The sequence below is a fragment of the Dendrobates tinctorius genome, unplaced genomic scaffold, assembly GCF_039654945.1.
Source record: "Dendrobates tinctorius isolate UK_male_01 unplaced genomic scaffold, ASM3965494v1 ptg000151l, whole genome shotgun sequence".
In the NCBI taxonomy this organism is placed as follows: Eukaryota; Metazoa; Chordata; class Amphibia; order Anura; family Dendrobatidae; genus Dendrobates; species Dendrobates tinctorius.
The window spans coordinates 22,430,418-22,448,972 of NW_027361818.1; the positions used below are offsets into that span (position 1 = coordinate 22,430,418).

An 18,555-nucleotide genomic window follows, 5' to 3' on the forward strand; every position below is an offset into this window, starting at 1 on the left:
ACACTTTTGGATTGTGTGAGGCCCACTGATATCTGAGTGCTATGTGACAAGCTCGATGGCACAGCTGTGACAAAAGTGACTAGAGGATAAGGGAGATTGGATTGCTTTTAAAAAAGCAGTTTGCAGAGCAGTGGGTAAACAGCAATGCCAGCCTGTCAGGAAGCCTTAGAAGGCAGCCCAACAACCAACACCACTGATACACCACTATATAGCCTCCCCTTGCACTGCACACACAGTGACTGGTGTGTTGTGCAGGCCAAATTGCTAGCAGCAGAAGCAGTTTTTTTTTCTTCTCAGCAGGACAAAAAAAAAAAATTGGGATTGCTTTTAAAAAAGCAGTTTGCGGAGCAGTGGGTAAACAGCAATGCCAGCCTGTCAGGAAGCCTTAAAAGGCAGCCCAACAACCAACATCACTGATACACCACTATATAGCCTCCCCTTGCACTGCACACACAGTGACTGGTGTGTTGTGCAGGCCAAATCGCTAGCAGCAGAAGCAGTTTTTTTGTCTTCTTCCCTGCCTAACGCTCTCCCTACAGAATCAGCAGCAACCTCTCCCTATACTAAGATCGGCAGAAGTAAGATGGCGGTCGGCGTGCACGCCCTTTTATACCCCCTGTGACCCCCACCAAAGCAAGCCAATCACTTGCATGCCCTTCTGAAAGATGGTGGTGACCTGTGCCTATGTCATCACGTTGCCCACAGTGTCCGTGGATCCTGATTGGCTGAAAAAGAGCGCAAAACAAACTTTTGAAACGCGACTTTGGCGCGTAAGTCGCCGACCTCGTGGCCGACCTCATCCTAGAGTCGGGTTTCGTTTCATGAAACCCGACTTTGCCAAAAGTCGGCGACTTTTGAATTTTTTCGACCCGTTTCGCTCAACTCTAGTCATAAGCATATAATATTTTGTTGGAATATATGCTATTGAATTTTAGAAACATACAGCCTTTATTATTTATCTTTTATTAATGTTATGTCCTGTCTTGATGAGTCTCCATATAAGCCTTTTATTGCGCACATTATAATTTGTATTATATGTGTCATCTCTCTTGTCCGGCAGACTCAAAGGGCCTTTTGCCTTATATGATCCTTGACCTGGTTGGCACCTTTTTATAAGGTGAAGAAAATGATCTCTTGCCATCACCGGGACATCACAAGATCATATGTTTTTTTTATTTGTCACCTGTCCTATACTTACCACACACTAACTCCGCTCCTGTGCGACATGGTATAATGCATGAACTACTTCCTGCCATGCTCACCGGCAGCATGAGTTGAGACACCGCTGGAACACAGGATTAAATGCACTCATCAAACACTAACTCTGAGTCAGTGCACGTACTGGAACGCAGCGGTACACATGTGTCACCTCCTGTCATGTACACCAGTGCCAAGAGCAGAGACACAGCTGGAACGCACGCGACTCACTTCCTGTCATGCCCACCGGACTTCCCTATCGGTATGTGCTGAGAGCATTTCCTCTCTGGAATACAGTACATTGTCTGGGGGCGGCACATTTGAAAATTCTGAGCCTCGACACATGCTCAAATAATTGGGGGACATGTGCCTACTATATAATGGTTTAGGTTGCGATTGGTATCACAGGCATTTCTTCAGAGGGGATTGACCCTGCATGCCCTGGAACACATGGACACTGTGCCATACATACAGTGGGGAAAAAAAGTATTTAGTCAGTCAGCAATAGTGCAAGTTCCACCACTTAAAAAGATGAGAGGCGTCTGTAATTTACATCATAGGTAGACCTCAACTATGGGAGACAAACTGAGAAAAAAAAATCCAGAAAATCACATTCTCTGTTTTTTTTTCATTTTATTTGCATATTATGGTGGAAAATAAGTATTTGGCCAGAAACAAAATTTCATCTCAATACTTTGTGATATATCCTTTGTTGGCAATGACAGAGGTCAAACGTTTTCTGTAAGTCTTCACAAGGTTGCCACACACTGTTGTTGGTATGTTGGCCCATTCCTCCATGCAGATCTCCTCTAGAGCAGTGATGTTTTTGGCTTTTCGCTTGGCAACACGGACTTTCAACTCCCTCCAAAGGTTTTCTATAGGGTTGAGATCTGGAGACTGGCTAGGCCACTCCAGGACCTTGAAATGCTTCTTACGAAGCCACTCCTTCGTTGCCCTGGCGGTATGCTTTGGATCATTGTCATGTTGAAAGACCCAGCCACGTTTCATCTTCAATGCCCTTGCTGATGGAAGGAGGTTTGCACTCAAAATCTCATGATACATGGCCCCATTCATTCTTTCATGTACCCGGATCAGTCGTCCTGGCCCCTTTGCAGAGAAACAGCCCCAAAGCATGATGTTTCCACCACCATGCTTTACAGTAGGTATGGTGTTTGATGGATGCAACTCAGTATTCTTTTTCCTCCAAACACGACAAGTTGTGTTTCTACCAAACAGTTCCAGTTTGGTTTCATCAGACCATAGGACATTCTCCCAAAACTCCTCTGGATCATCCAAATGCTCTCTAGCAAACTTCAGGCGGGCCCGGACATGTACAGGCTTAAGCAGTGGGACACGTCTGGCACTGCAGGATCTGAGTCCATGGTGGCGTAGTGTGTTACTTATGGTAGGCCTTGTTACATTGGTCCCAGCTCTCTGCAGTTCATTCACTAGGTCCCCCCGCGTGGTTCTGGGATTTTTGCTCACCGTTCTTGTGATCATTCTGACCCCACGGGGTGGGATTTTGCGTGGAGCACCAGATCGAGGGAGATTATCAGTGGTCTTGTATGTCTTCCATTTTCTAATTATTGCTCCCACAGTTGATTTCTTCACTCCAAGCTGGTTGGCTATTGCAGATTCAGTCTTCCCAGCCTGGTGCAGGGCTACAATTTTGTTTCTGGTGTCCTTTGACAGCTCTTTGGTCTTCACCATAGTGGAGTTTGGAGTCAGACTGTTTGAGGGTGTGCACAGGTGTCTTTTTATACTGATAACAAGTTTAAACAGGTGCCATTACTACAGGTAATGAGTGGAGGAAAGAGGAGACTCTTAAAGAAGAAGTTACAGGTCTGTGAGAGCCAGAAATCTTGATTGCTTGTTTCTGACCAAATACTTATTTTCCACCATAATATGCAAATAAAATGAAAAAAGAACAGACAATGTGATTTTCTGGATTTTTTTTTCTCAGTTTGTCTCCCATAGTTGAGGTCTACCTATGATGTAAATTACAGACGCCTCTCATCTTTTTAAGTGGTGGAACTTGCACTATTGCTGACTGACTAAATACTTTTTTTCCCCACTGTAATTATATGAACAACTAACAGCTATGTAGCCTTTTTTTTTGTACCTTGGGTTGCAAATGAGGTCTAAGTTGCTGTGTAGACTATGCAACTTTTGTATGTTATCCTCCACTCCCCATGGGGGCTATTATCATAAAGGATGCATCATACTCATCTACCATAAGTGATTGTTCTGGTTCAACGCTAAGATGTATAGCCCTGTTTGGACCTAAGACTAACTGAGTCACAAGCGGTTGGATTTCCACATTGGAATCCTTCATTATATCACTACACTTTTATTGAGGTGTGTTTTTCTCTGCTGAACTACCCTATATATGGAGGTTCTGGATAATATCGTTACGACTCTCTGCATTTCTTGTAAGGCACTAAGCACTTTACTTTCTATCTCCTCCTCTGATTATTCCATCCTCTAACACACTAGTGAGGGATAAAAGGGATAGCCACCGATGAGTGGGGCGACATTCTCATTAACCATAGGTTGCCAACCCCCGCTGCTAGGTAGGTGAATTTATATAGGGGTATTTATCTGACATTCTTATATCCAGACCGCCCCTCTTGGTGATACCACATGCCAGGACATGTTTGTCCCAAATATACTTTTATTTCCATAAATTAATGGACTTCACGTGTTTTGAGTGCCATACATTTGATATGTCAGCGTCGGGATTTCTTTTCTAGTCACCAACCTCGGGTAAAGCTCACTTAGAGCTTCTCTTACCTAGGATCCTAGGAGTGGAGAAATAAAACGAGAGACACAGGTTGCTTGTCTTTCAAGTTAATCTCCTTTATTGGGAGGGTCAGGGTAGATCTTTTATAGCTCATCAGAAAAGGAAATGAACAAATATGGACAATTCCGTAACATTGTGTAATAATTAACAAAATGGCGGAGGAATTATACAATAATTGGCAAGAATGATAGTTATATAACAAGATGTCAACTGTATCATGTATTATAAGATATATTTAATTGGAGGTGACAGGAGTTTTTGGCATTTCCCTTTTATTAATTTAACAATTCGTGGAACTACATCCTGCTAGTGTGTTTTGGCCAGAAACTGGATTTGGCCTCAACATATTTAGACATTTATTAAGAGAGAGATTTGGAACTGACCACTGGCAGAATTATCCTATCACGTAGACAGATGATAACAATTAAAATTATGTCATGGGTTATAAGTTGTTTTTCAGTGAGTTTAGAGAACTAGGATTAACCATTTCTTTGACAGATATCATAACATCTCTTTCTGACATATCCCCTGATATACGCTTTTTATTTTTCTTTAAGTATCTCATGCTCCCCTGTTCCACTTGGGGCCTTATAGGGCCAGCAGGGTGAGCCACCAATGAGCAGGGGCACCACTGCGCCAGTATAGGGTGCCAACCACCAGTGACAGGCAGGGTGGTTCAGTATTAAATTAGAGTAAAGCACCTCCCTATGGTATTTCTACTAGTGCCTATATGGTATTTTGGTGGTAGTTGTGTGTTTTCTTTCACTTTTTAATTGTTTTTTTTTTTATAGAAGAAATTAAAGGTTACATTAGAAACTATTGATGTCGAGCATGAAGTTGTATGGTGAGCCTCCCTGGAAATGGATGACGGCATGGGACAGATTGATGGACAGGTGAGTGATATGGTTGTTTTTCTTTTTCTATTTATTACAGATGAGGGATTCAATGGAATGGACATGAGGTGAGTATAACCGGGTTTGTCATTTTTAAATAAAAAAGTAAAACTGTGTTTTGTTTTTATTTCTAATAAAGGACTTTATTCCGGCTGTGTCTTTATTTACCATACAACTATAGGATTAGTAATGGATTGGTGTCTTATAGACGTTTCTCTATTACCAAGCCGTGAGCTTGAAGTCACCGGATCGCCACAGGGCAAGTGGTAAGAGGCTGGCAGAGCGCCAGATGTGGAGTCACAGCGATGGACCTGAAAGGGTTATTGAGGCACAGTTGGCTTGTTTTTTTAATACTGAACTCACCTGGAGACAACAGCTTGACAAAACCCGCAAACCTATTAAATCCTAACTCCCAGATGTTTCTGAATGCAATTTAATGCTAATTGTTAGTAAGAGCCACAGAAGGTGGCAATTCTAGAAAATGTGAATGTCCCGCAGATGTGCTAAATTAATGGAGAAAACAAAACAAAATGTGCCAGGACAAAGCTAATGATATCAATTACTTAAAAGATTAAACTTTATTTTGTACATATTGTAGAAACAACTAGCACAGACAATCCCAGCAATACAGACAAAGACTAAAATTGGTGAGAGCCTTCATATTAAAGTTATCAGCATTTAGGGAGCGTATAGATAAAAATTCACTACTTTACAAATATACACTACTCAAAAAACAAAGGGAACACTAAAGTACCACATCCTAGATATCTCTGAATGAAATATTCCAGTTGCAAATTTTTATTCATTGCATAGTGGAATGTGTTCAGAACAATGAAACATAACAATTATCAATATAAATCAAAGTGAATATCCCATGGAGGTCTGGATTTGTAATGATACTCAAAATCAAAGTGGAAAATCAAATTACAGGCTGATCCAACTTCAGTGGAAATACCTCAAGACAAGGAAATGATGCTCAGTAGTGTGTGTGGCCTCCACGTGCCTATATGACCTAGCTACTGTACAGCACCTGTTCATGCTCCTGATGAGGCGGTGGATGGTCTCCATAGGGATCTCCTCACAGACCTGGACTAAAGCATCCGCCAACTCCTGGACATTCAGTGACGTTGGTGAATGGAGCGAGACATGATGTCCCAGATGTGCTCAATCGGATTCAGGTCTGGGGAACGGGCGGGCCAGTCCGTAGCTTTAATGCCTTCATCTTGCAGGAAATGCTGACACACTCCAGCCACATGAGGTCTGGCATTGTCCTGCATTAGGAGGAACCCAGGGCCAGCCGCACCAGCATATGGTCTCACAAGGGGTCTGAGGATCTCATCTCGGTACCTAATGGCAGTCAGGCTACCTCTGGCGAGCACATGGAGGGCTGAGCGTCCCTCCAAAGAAATGCCACCCCACACCATTACTGACCCACTGCCAAACCGGTCATGCTGAAGGATGTTGCAGGAAGCAGATCTCTCTCAATGGCATTTCCAGACTTTGTCATGTCTGTCACATGTGCGCAGTGTGAACTTACTTTCATCTGTGAAGAGTACAGGGCACCAGTAGCGAACTTGCCAATCCTGGTGTTCTGTGGCAAATGCAAAGCATCCTGCACAGTGTTGAGCTGTGAGCACAACCCCCATCTGTGGACGTCGGGCCCTCAGACCATCCTCATGGAGTCAGTTTCTAACCGTTTGTGCAGACACATGCACATTTGTGGCCTGCTGGAGGTCATTTTGCAGGGCTCAGGCAGTGCTCCTCCTGTTCCTCCTTGCACAAACGCTTAGGTAGTGGTCCTGCTGCTGGGTTGTTGCCCACCTATTGCCCCCTCCACATCTCCTGGTGTACTGACCTGTCTCCTGGTAGCACCTCCAGCCTCTGCACACTACACTGACAGACACAGTAAACCTTCTTGCCACAGCTCGCATTGATTTGCCATCCTGGATGAGCTGCACTACCTGAGCCACTTGTCTGGGTTGTAGAGTCCGTCTCATGCTACCACGGGTGTGAAAGCACAACCAACATTCAAAAGTGACCAAAACATCAGCCAGAAAGCATTGGTACTGAGATGTGGTCTGTGGTCCCCACCTGCAGAACCACTCCTTTATTGAGGGTGTTTTGATAATTGCCAATAATTTCCATCTGTTGTCTATTCCATTTGCACAACAGCATGTGAAATTGATTGCCAATTAGTGCTGCTTCCTAAGTAGACAGTTTGATTCCACAGAAGTTTGATTTACTTGGACTTATATTCTGTTGTTAAGTGTTCCTTTTAATTTTTTTTGAGGAGTGTATATTCGTGAAAAAGTGTCTAACATAAAACGCAATAAATATATGTGCAATGAAAGAAGAGAAGATGGCACTCACCGCTACCAAAAGTGGAAGTCTTTGTTTCATGATAAAAATGCATAGGCTCAGGAGCAATGCAGAGAGTGCGGACAATGTTGAAGCGCAGGAGCACAAAACGGCCGTTGTCCGGAATCTCTGCATTGCTCCTGAGCCTATGCATTTTTATCATGAAATAAAGACTCCCACCTTTGGTAACGGTGAGTGCCATCCTCTCTTCTTTCATTGCAGTATGGGATTTTGTTTATTTCTTCAGGATTAAGCACCCTTTCTTTGGGGTATGTGGCGTTTATATAGTGTGTGAGGGGTTTCTTTAGAGTTGTCTAAGAGACCACGGTGGTGCAGCAGTGCCGAATCTGTTCTTTTTTGGGCACTAAATATATGTCCCACGTCAGGAGTTACATGCAGTAAACATAAATATGTAGTAACAGAAAGCTCACACATCAAACCCATGATGCGTGTTTCACAGATGACCTCCGATGAAGCATTTGTGAAACGCATGTCAGGTGTTTGATCAGCTTTCAGTTACTATATATTTATATTTTACTGCATGTAACTCTTTTTCCTGTTGTGAATGACATTGCAATGGGTTAGAGAAACTTTGGAATTTTTTTTTCTCAGATGTGAAAATCAGTAATAAAACTAATGATAAAAAACTGACTAATCAATGATGCAGTTGGGACTGTTTAGTGCCTACTTGAAATATCACAGATGTCTAAATGAGGCTTTATGCAATGTTTCATGCACAGCTTTGCTGATATCTTTATTTCTCAGACTGTATATAATGGGGTTAATAAAAGGAGTGAACACAGTGTATAGCAGTGATAGGATCTTACTCATGGTGAGTGTGAGACCCTTTGTTGGGATGACATAAACACTAAAAATTGTCCAGTAGAATATGGAGACCACAGTGAGGTGGGAGCTACAGGTGGAGAAGGTTTTCTGTCTACCGGTACTGGATGAGATCCTTAGGACTGTTTCAACTATATAAGTATAAGATATTACAATGATTGTGGTTGGAATAAAGACAAAGGGAAAACCTATTACATATATCTCCAATTGGATAATGAAGGTGTCAGAACAGGCAAGTTCCAGTAACGGGACAATGTCGCAGAATAAATGGTCAATGGTGTTTGGGCCACAAAAAATGAGCTTTGCAGTTTTAATAATGTAAATCAAAATAATAGAAAATCCAAACAGCCAACATGCCATAGACAATATCACACAATATCCACTCGTCATGATGGTGGAGTAACGTAGAGGGTTACAGATGGCCACATATCGGTCATAAGACATCACAGCGAGGAGAAAACATTCAGCCGCTTCTGAAGCGCATAAGAAATAAAACTGAGTGATGCATTCAGTAAGAGTAATGCTCCCTCCATTATTCAGTAATATGTGGAGCATGTTGGGAACAATATCTGTAATCACCAGGATGTCACTGATGGACAGTTGTGAGATGAAGAAGTACATTGGAGTGTGGAGGTTCCTGCTGGTGGACACCAGGGTGATGATCAGGAGATTCCCACTTAATGCAATGCAATAAACTGTAAAAAAAAGACAGAACAAGAAAATTCTTAAGCTTTGATTGATCTGAAACCCTAAAAGAAAAAACTCATTGACCCCTGTTAGGTTTCTTTCCTGCATTTCGAAATGTGCAAACTATGAATCACTTGCCCCTTTCAAGGTGAGAAATATGGAAACAACTACTGTACATATTCTACACAACTTTGAGAAAATTGGTCAGAAAAATGTAATTGTGTCTTGAAAGGTCCAAAAAAATGAAAAATCAGCTGACTGTAAAAAAGAATCTTAGACTGAAGTCCTGTTAGATGTTCATCAGACAAATGAATATGAACCATAATGTGATTACGTCCTGATGTTTATATGCTACCTAAAATGCAGTGTGCTCAGTGAGACAGGCCTGGGGAGATGTTTCTCCTTGCCTCCTGAGTCTTATATCATTAAGACAATTACTGAATATAATTATAAAAGAAAAATTAAGGACACACTTCTAAGAATATACAAATCAAACAATATGTTTGAAAAATTATCTAAATACTAGATGGTGGCCCGATTCTATCGCATCGGGTATTCTAGAGTCTCTGTTAAAATAAAAAATAGTGATATACTCACCTTCCGACGGCCCCCGGACTATTTCTCTCCTCTCCACACTCCCAGCATCTTCCGGTTCCAGTAATGCTTTGCGCGAAACACCGCTGATGATGTCACACTCTCGCAAGAGTGACGTCATCTTCAGCCCTTCTCGCTAAGCATTACTGGAACCAGAAGATGCTGGGCGCATGGTGAGAGGAGGGACAGAGTCCGGGGGCCATCAGAAAGTGAGTATATAACTATTTTTTATTTTAACAGAGACTCTAAAATACCCGATGCGATAGAATCAGGCCACCATCAAGTGTATTATTCTCCTGTTACACCCAGAGCTGCTGTCATTGTTCTGCTGTTACCTAATGTATTGTACTCCAGTTACAGCCAGAGCTGCAGTCACTGTTCTGCTGTTACCTAATGTATTGTACTCCAGTTACACCCAGAGCTGCTGTCACTGTTCTGCTGTTATCTAATGTATTATACTCCTGTTACAGCCAGAGCTGCAGTCACTGTTCAGATCTTACCAAATGTATTTTTCTCAAGTTACACCCAGAGCTGAAGTCACTGTTCTCCTGTTGCCTAATGCACTCATGTTACACCCAGAGCTGCAGTCATTGTTCTGCTGTTACCTAATGCAGTGTACTCCAGTTACACCCAGATCTGCAGTCACTCTTCTACTGTTACCTAATGTACTCCTGTTACACCCAGAGCTGCAGTCTCTGTTCTGCTGTTACCTAATGTAGTGTACTCCAGTTACAACCAGATCTGCAGTCACTCTTCTGCTGTTACCTAATGTACTCCTGTTACACCCAGAGCTGCAGTCTCTGTTCTGCTGTTACCTAATGTAGTGTACTCCAGTTACACTCAGATCTGCAGTCACTCTTCTGCTGTTACCTAATGTACACCTGTTACACCCAGAGCTGCAGTCTCTGTTCTGCTGTTACCTAATGTAGTGTACTCCAGTTACAACCAGAGCTGCAGTCACTGTTCTGCTGTTACCTAATGTATTGTACTCCAGTTACTCCCAGAGCTGCAGTCACTGTTCTGCTTTTACCTAATGCATTGTAGTCCAGTTAGAGCCAGAGCTGCAGTCACTGTTCAGATCTTACCTAATGTATTGTACTCCAGTTACACCCAGAGCTGCAGTCTCTTTTCTGCTCTTACCTAATGTATTGTATGCAAGTTACACCCAGAGCTGCAGTCACTGTTCTACTGTTACCTAATGTATTGTACTCCAGTTACAACCAGATCTGCAGTCACTGTTCTGCTGTTACCTAATATACTCCTGTACACCCAGAGCTGCAGTCACTGTTCTGCTCTTACCTAATGTATTGTATACGTACAGGACTGTGCCTGTATAATGAGCGACGCAGCAGTGATGCCTTTAACAGCTGTAATGTGCCTGTACAGTAAGCGATGCGGCCGTGTTGCCGCTACGTCTAAGCGACTGTCGCTGATTGGTTATGGCCTAACTGCCGCGACCAATCAGCGACGCAGGATTTCGGTTACAGACAGACATGATAAGACATTTATATATATATAGACTAGCTGAAGATCCCATCGTTGCCCGGGCATAGTAACTTACTGTGGTTATAACAAACGATAATGATTATATTGCACATAAATTGTCACTGTATGTCATCTCCTCCTGTACATAGTATATACCTGTATGTCATCTCCCCTGTATATAGTATATACCTGTGTGTCATCTCCTCCTCTATAAAGTATATACCTGTGTGTCATCTCCTCCACTATATAGTATATACCTGTGTGTCATCTCCTCCTGTATACAGTATATACTTGTGTGCCATCTCCTCCTCTATAAAGTATATACTTGTATGTCATCTCCCCTGTATATAGTACTAGCTGAAGAGCCCGGCGCTGCCCGGGCATAGTAACTAACTGTGGTTAGTTATAGCAAATTATAATTATCCTCCATCCCATAGTACCGTGCCCATATACCCATCATACATATCCTCCATCCCATAGGCTCGTGCCCATGTACCCATCATAAATATCCTCCATCCCATAGTCGAGTGCCCATATACCCATTACACATCCTCCATCCCATAGTCCCATGCCCATATACCCATCACACATCCTTCATCCCATAGTCCCATGCCCATATACCCATCATACATATTTGCCATCCCATAGTCGAGCGCCCATATACCCATTACACATCCTTCATCTCATAGTCCCATGCCCATATACCCATCATACATATCCTCCATCCCATAGTCCTGTGCCCATATACCCAACATACATATCCGCCATCCCATAGTCCCGTGCCCATATACCCATCATACATATCCTCCATCCCATAGTCCAGTGCCAATATACCCATCACACATCCTCCATCCCATAGTCCCGTGCCCATATACCTGTCATACATATCCTCCATCCCATAGTTGAGTGCCCATATACCCATCACACATCCTCCATCCCGTAGTCCCATGCCCATATAACCATCACACATCCTTCATCCCATAGTCCCATGCCCATATACCCATCATACATATTCGCCATCCCATAGTCGAGTGCCCATATACCCATCACACATCCCTCATCTCATAGTCCCATGCCCATATACCCATCATACATATCCTCCATCCCATAGTCCAGTGCCCATATACCCAACATACATATCCGCCATCCCATAGTCCCGTGCCCATATACCCATCATACATATCCTCCATCCCATAGTCCTGTGCCCATATACCCATCATACATATCCACCATCCCATAGTCCCGTGCCCACATACCCGTCATACATATCCTCCATCCCATAGTCCAGTGCCCATATATCCATCACACATCCTCCATCCCATAGTCCCATGCCCATATACCCATCATACATATCCTCCATCCCATAGTCCAGTGCCCATATACCCATCGCACATCCTCCATCCCATATTCAATCATTATGACATCATAATGAGCGGCAGGCTTGCAAACTATGATGACATCAGCGTCGCCATGGCAACCATTATGACATCATAATGAGGGGCGGGGCTTGACACACACTTTTTCCCTATTATGTAGACAGGGGCAAAATTGTTTGGTAAATTGGAACGCGCAGGGTTAAAATTTCACCTCACAACATAGCTTAGGACGCTCTCGGGGTCCAGAAGTGTGACTGTGCCAAATTTTGGTGGCTGTAGCTGCGACGGTGCGGATGCCTATCCCGGACATACACACACACGCACACATACACACATACACACATACATACATACTTTGAGCTTTATATATTAGATATACCTGTGTGTCATCTCCTCCTGTATATAGTATATACCTGTGTGTCATCTCCCCTGTATATAGTATATACCTGTATGTCATCTCCTCTGTATATAGTATATACCTATATGTCATCTCCTCCTCTATAAAGTACATACCTGTGTGTCATCTCCTCCTGTATACAGTATATACTTGTGTGCCGTTTCCTCCTCTATACAGTATATACCAATATGTCATCTCCCCTGTATATAGTATATACCAGTGTGTCATCTCCTCCTGTGTACAGTATATACATGTGTGTCATCTCCTCCTCTATATAGTGTATACCTGTATGTCATCTCCTACTGTACATGGTACATACCAGTGCGTCATCTCCTCCGGTATACAGTACTAGCTGAAGAGCCCGGCGCTGCCCGGGCATAGTAACTAACTGTGGTTAGTTATAATAAATTATAATTATCCTCCATCCCATAGTCCCGTGCCCATATACCCATCATGCATATCCTCCATCCCATAGTCCAGTGCCCATATACCCATCATACATATCCTCCATCCCATAGTCAAGTGCCCATATACCCATCACACATCCTTCATCTCATAGTCGAGTGCCCATATACCCATCACACATCCTCCATTCCATAGTCCCGTGCCCATATTCCCATCATACATATCCACGATCCCATAGGCCCGTGCCCATATACCCATCATACATATCTGCCATCCCATAGTCCAGTGCCCATATACCCATCATACATATCCTCCATCCCATAGTCAAGTGCCCATATACCCATCACACATCCTTCATCTCATAGTCGAGTGCCCATATACCCATCATACATATCCTCCATCCCATAGTCGAGAGCCCATATACCCATCACACATCCTCCATCCCATAGTCCCGTGCCCATATACCCATCATACATATCCTCCATCCCATAGTCGAGAGCCCATATACCCATCATACACATCCTCCATCCCATAGTCCCGTGCCCATATACCCATCATACATATCCTCCATCCCATAGTCGAGAGCCCATATACCCATCATACATATCCTCCATCCCATAGTCCCGTGCCCATATACCCATCATACATATCCTCCATCCCATAGTCCCGTGCCCATATACCCGTCATACATATCCTCCATCCCATAGTCCAGTGCCCATATACCCATCATACATCCTCCATCCCATAGTCAACCATTATGACATCATAATGAGCGGCCAGGCATGCAACCTATGATGACATCAGCGTCGCCATGGCAACCATTATGACATCATTATGAGAGGCGGGGCTTGACTCACACACTTTTTCCCCATTATGTAGATAGGGGCAAAATTGTTTGGTGAATTGGAACGCGCGGGGTTAAAATTTCACCTCACAACATAGCTTAGGACGCTCTCGGGGTCCAGACGTGTGACTGTGCCAAATTTTGTGGCTGCGACGGTGTGGATGCCAATCCCGGACATACACACATACACACACACATACATACAGTACATACACAGGAAGCGCCGCAGGAAGCTGACGACAAGAAACAGTCCAGGACGTTCTCGCACGATCAGCGATAACCAGCGGGGGAGCGGTCGTTGGTAAGTATCAGACACAGCGATATCGCTATAACGTCACAAGTTAGTGTGACAGTACCTTAAGAGAAAGTTTAAGCCAACCAAGGAAAACATCAAACTTCATTCAGATTTATATTCTAGTATTGTAAAACATTAGCTCTAATGAATGTTCTGCAAAGCTTACCGAAATTCAGATTATTATAACAGAAAGCACCAAGTTTCTCAACCACTACCAAATAGCCTCCAGTTTTCATGATGTAACTATCACCAAACAATCTTACTGGTAACGCATTTAGATGATACTTGTTATTATTCACTCAGATTCAGTGAATCACAGTTACTCATAGAGAAGCATGGCTGGCAGATCATATTTGCATGGGACAGGCAGATCGCGCTGTGACATTTTTTGCATTCATAATTTGACATCTTTCTGCCACCAGTTTAAAAGGTATATTACAATGCCAAGAATTTATCTAACTAAAAAGTATAATGGCCTCATATATTACTCTAGATAGCATAATATGCCCCATATATTTCTCCATACAGTACAATGGGCCCCATATATTACTCCATTCAGCATAATGTGCCCCATATATTACTCCAGATAGCATAATGGGCTCCATATATTGCTCCATATAGCATAATGGAGGGATAGCTAGGATAGCTAGGAGGGATAGCTAATACTAGAGAAGAGAGAGAGAGGATTCAAAAAGATATAAATAAACAGGGAGCAGTGGGCAGCAACTAACAGAATGGTTTTTAACAGGGAAAAATGCAAAGTACTACATCTGGGCAATAAAAATGAAAAAAGCATATACAGAATGGGAGGAATAGGCCTAAGCAACAGCACATGTGAAAAAGACTTGGATATACTAATAGATCACAGACTGAATCTGAGTCAACAGTGTGATGCAGCAGCAAAAAAGGCAAATGCAATTCTAGGATGTATTAACAGAAGAATACAGTCTAGATCAGGTGAAGTCATTATTTCCCTCTACTCCTCTTAGGTCAGACCTCATCTGGAATATTGTGTCCAGTTCTGGGCACCACATTTTAAAAAAGACAACAACAAACTGGAGCAAGTTCAGAAAAGAGTAACCAGAATGGTGACCGGTCTGCAAACCCTGTCTTATGAGGAAAGGTTGCAGGATCTGGGATTGTTTAGTTTGCAAAAGAGAAGACTGAGAGGAGACTTAATAGCTGTCTACAAATATCTAAAGGGCTGTCACATTGTAGAAGGATCAACTTTATTCTCATTTGCACAAGGAAAGACTAGAAGCAATGGGATGAAACTGAATGGGAGGAGACACAGATTAGATATTAGAAAAAACTTTTTGACAGTTAGAGTGATCTATGAGTGGAACAAGCTGCCACGAGAAGTGGTGAGTTCTCCTTCAATGGATGTCTTCAAACAGAGGCTGGACAGACATCTGACTGGGATGATTTAGCGAATCCTGCTTTGAGCAGGGGGTTGGACCAGATGGCCCAGGAGGTCCCTTCCAACTCTGCGATTCTATGATTCTATGATTCTATGATTAATGGACCCATATATTACACCTTGCCATATAATGAACTCCCTATATTACTCCATACAGTGTAATGGGCCTCCTATATTGCTTCATGAAGTATAATGGGCTCCCTATATTACTCAATACAGTTTAATGACCCCACATATTACTTCATACAGTATAATGGGCCCCATATATTACTCCATACAGTATAATGGGCCCATATATTACTCCACATACAAAAAATAAATAATCAAATACTCATCTCTCCCCATTCTCCGCTGTTCCGGTCTCCTCAGTGTCTTCTGACCCTCTGCACTGCTCAACACAGAGGGCACACAATAGGGGCCCATTATATATGGAGCATTATTGGAGCCCATCATACACTGGAGCATCATCCATGAATCCATGAGGCCCATCATGTACTGTAGCAATGTAAATGGGGCAGATCAGACACTGGAGCAGCATCTAAGGGGCACATTATACACTGGAGCATTACAAATGGGGCCCATTATATATGGAGCATTATTGGAGCCCATTATACACTGGAGCATCATCCATGAGGCCCATGATGTACTGGAGCAATGTAAATAGGGCAGATCAGACACTGGAGCAGCATCTAAGGGGCACATTATACACTGGAGCATTACAAATGGGGCCCATTATATATGGAGCATTATTGGAGCCCATCATACACTGGAGCATCATCCATGAATCCATGAGGCCCATCATGTACTGAAGCAATGTAAATGGGACAGATCAGACACTGGAGTAGCATCTAAGGGGCACATTACACACTGAAGCATTACAATTGGGGCCCATTATATATGGAGCATTATGTGGAGCTCATCAGATACTGTATGGAACATTATATTTGATTAATTATTTGGTATGGAGAAATATATGGGGCTCGTTATTCTGTATGGCGCACAATGTGGTGGCCATAACACTGTATGGAGTAATATACTGTCCTGGTTTTGAGCTGTTGTACAATTTAAAATAGATCAGTCATGTCATGTAAGCAGTGAATTATTTGTCATTGTACTATACCTATATTTCTGTGGCGTATCAGAGCATCATGAGTTGTGGTATGTGTTAAAGGGGCGCACTGACACTCTTTCGCCCAGGGCACACGAAAACCTGGAGCCAGCCCTACCCCCACAACTTTAGCCAAATAACCCCCAGTTTTCAATGCGTAACTATTATTATGAAGTAAATTAAGGTTGACAAACTTCAGCTATAAGAATTGATGTTTTTGACATTGAAATGGGCACTGTAGGTGTGTTTACTGTCCTCCACTCCCTGCCGACTTTGCTTCCCCATTGACTTGCATTGGGTTTCGTTTTTCAGTCAGCCTCCGACTTTTCACTATAGTCGGTCGATTTTGTTCGACCCGACTTTGGCGAAAGTCGGATTTCATGAAACCCGACTCGACCCGAAAAAAGGCAAAGTCGCTCATCTCTAATGGTGACCAGTCCCCTTTAATCTTTATGTTATAGACAGTAAAAAGGGTCCCAAGTATTATTATTATTATGCATTTATATAGCGCCATTTATTCCATGGCGCTTTACATGTGAAAAGGGGAAATATAGACAAGTATAATAAACATGTGTAAGACAAGGGACACACAAGTACAGTACATAAGGAGAGGGGACCCTGCCCGCAAGGGCTTACAGTCTACAGGGATGGGTGAGGTTACAGTAGGAGAGGGTAGAGCAGGTTGTGCATTGGTTCAGTAGACCGAGGATCATTGCAGGCTGTAGGTTTATCCGAACAGGTGGGCCTTCAGGTTCTTCTTGAAGGTTTCCGTTGATGGTGAGAGTCTGATGTGTTGCGGCAGAGAGTTCCAGAGTATGGGGGAAGCACGGGAGAAGTCTTGTATGCGGTTGTGGGAAGAAGAGATAATGGGGGAGTAGAGAAGGAGATCTTGAGATGATCGAAGGTTGCGTGCGGGTAGGTACCTAGAGAAAATGTCACAGATATATTGAGGAGACAGGTTGTGGATGGCTTTGTATGTCATGGTTAGGGTTTTGAATTGGAGCCTCTGGGCAATAGGAAGCCAGTGAAGGGCCTGGCATTGGGGGGAGGCTGGGGAATAGCGGGGAGACAGGTGGATTATTCGGGCAGCAGAGTGTAGGATGGACTGGAGATGAGCCAGAGTGCTAGAGGGGAGGCCAGAGAGTAGAAGGTTTCAGTAGTCGAGGCGGGAGATGATAAGAGCATGCACTAGTGTTTTTGTGGTTTCGTGGTTGAGGAATGAGTGGATCCGGGAAATATTTTTGAGTTTGAGGTGGCAGGAGGAGGCGAGGGCTTGGATATGTGGTTTGAAAGAGAGTGCAGAGTCGAGAATCACCCCAAGGCACCGAGCGTGCGGTACTGGGGAAAGAATGCTGCCATTGACATTGATGGATAGGTCTGGTGAAGGGGTAGAGTGAGATGGGGGAAAGGAGTTGAATTATGTTTTGTCCATGTTCAGTTTGAGAAAGAGAGCAGAGAAGAAGGCTGAGATAGCAGACAGACATTGTAGGATTTCAGTCAGTAAGGAGGTGAGGACGGGTCCAGATAGGTAGATCTGCGTGTCATCGGCATAGAGGTGACACTGCAAACCGTAGGATTCTATGAACTGTCCCAAGCCAAAGGTGAAGATGGAGAATAGTAGGGGTCCTAGGACAGAGCCTTGAGGAACACCAACAGACAGGGGGCGAGGTGAGGAGGTGGTGTGTGAGGGGGAGACACTAAATGTTAGGTCTGTTAGGTATGATGAGATCCAAGATAGGGCCAAGTCTGTGATGCCAAGAGATGAGAGAGTCTGTAGCAGGAGGGAATAGTCTACGGTGTCGAAGGCAGAGGACAGGTCCAGGAGAAGGAGGTCAGAGTAGTGTCGCTTG

General features: G+C 43.4%; 1 protein-coding gene across 1 annotated transcript; it reads right to left on the minus strand.

The window, feature by feature from the left end:
* Positions 1-1,258: 1,258 nt before the first annotated feature.
* Positions 1,259-8,889, minus strand: LOC141050050 (olfactory receptor 5P56-like). Its single transcript, XM_073546883.1, has 3 exons — positions 7,990-8,889; positions 1,966-2,055; positions 1,259-1,285 (listed from the first exon to the last, which is right to left on the minus strand). Exons 1-3 carry the CDS (start codon positions 8,887-8,889, stop codon positions 1,259-1,261), a joined length of 1,017 nt encoding a protein of 338 aa, XP_073402984.1.
* Positions 8,890-18,555: the final 9,666 nt, after the last annotated feature.

What these genes read in the sequence shown, in the direction of transcription:
- LOC141050050 (XM_073546883.1), bottom strand. Translation starts at nt 8,889, where the DNA reads ATGCAGGAAAGAAACCTAACAGGGGTCAATGAGTTTTTTCTTTTAGGG. An exon ending in ATAAAGATATCAGCAAAGCT is followed by an intron (nt 2,056 to 7,989) that starts GTGCATGAAACA and finishes CTTTGGAGGGAG; the next exon opens with TTGAAAGTCCGTGTTGCCAA. An exon ending in GGGCCAACATACCAACAACA is followed by an intron (nt 1,286 to 1,965) that starts GTGTGTGGCAAC and finishes CCTGTGTTCCAG; the next exon opens with CGGTGTCTCAACTCATGCTG.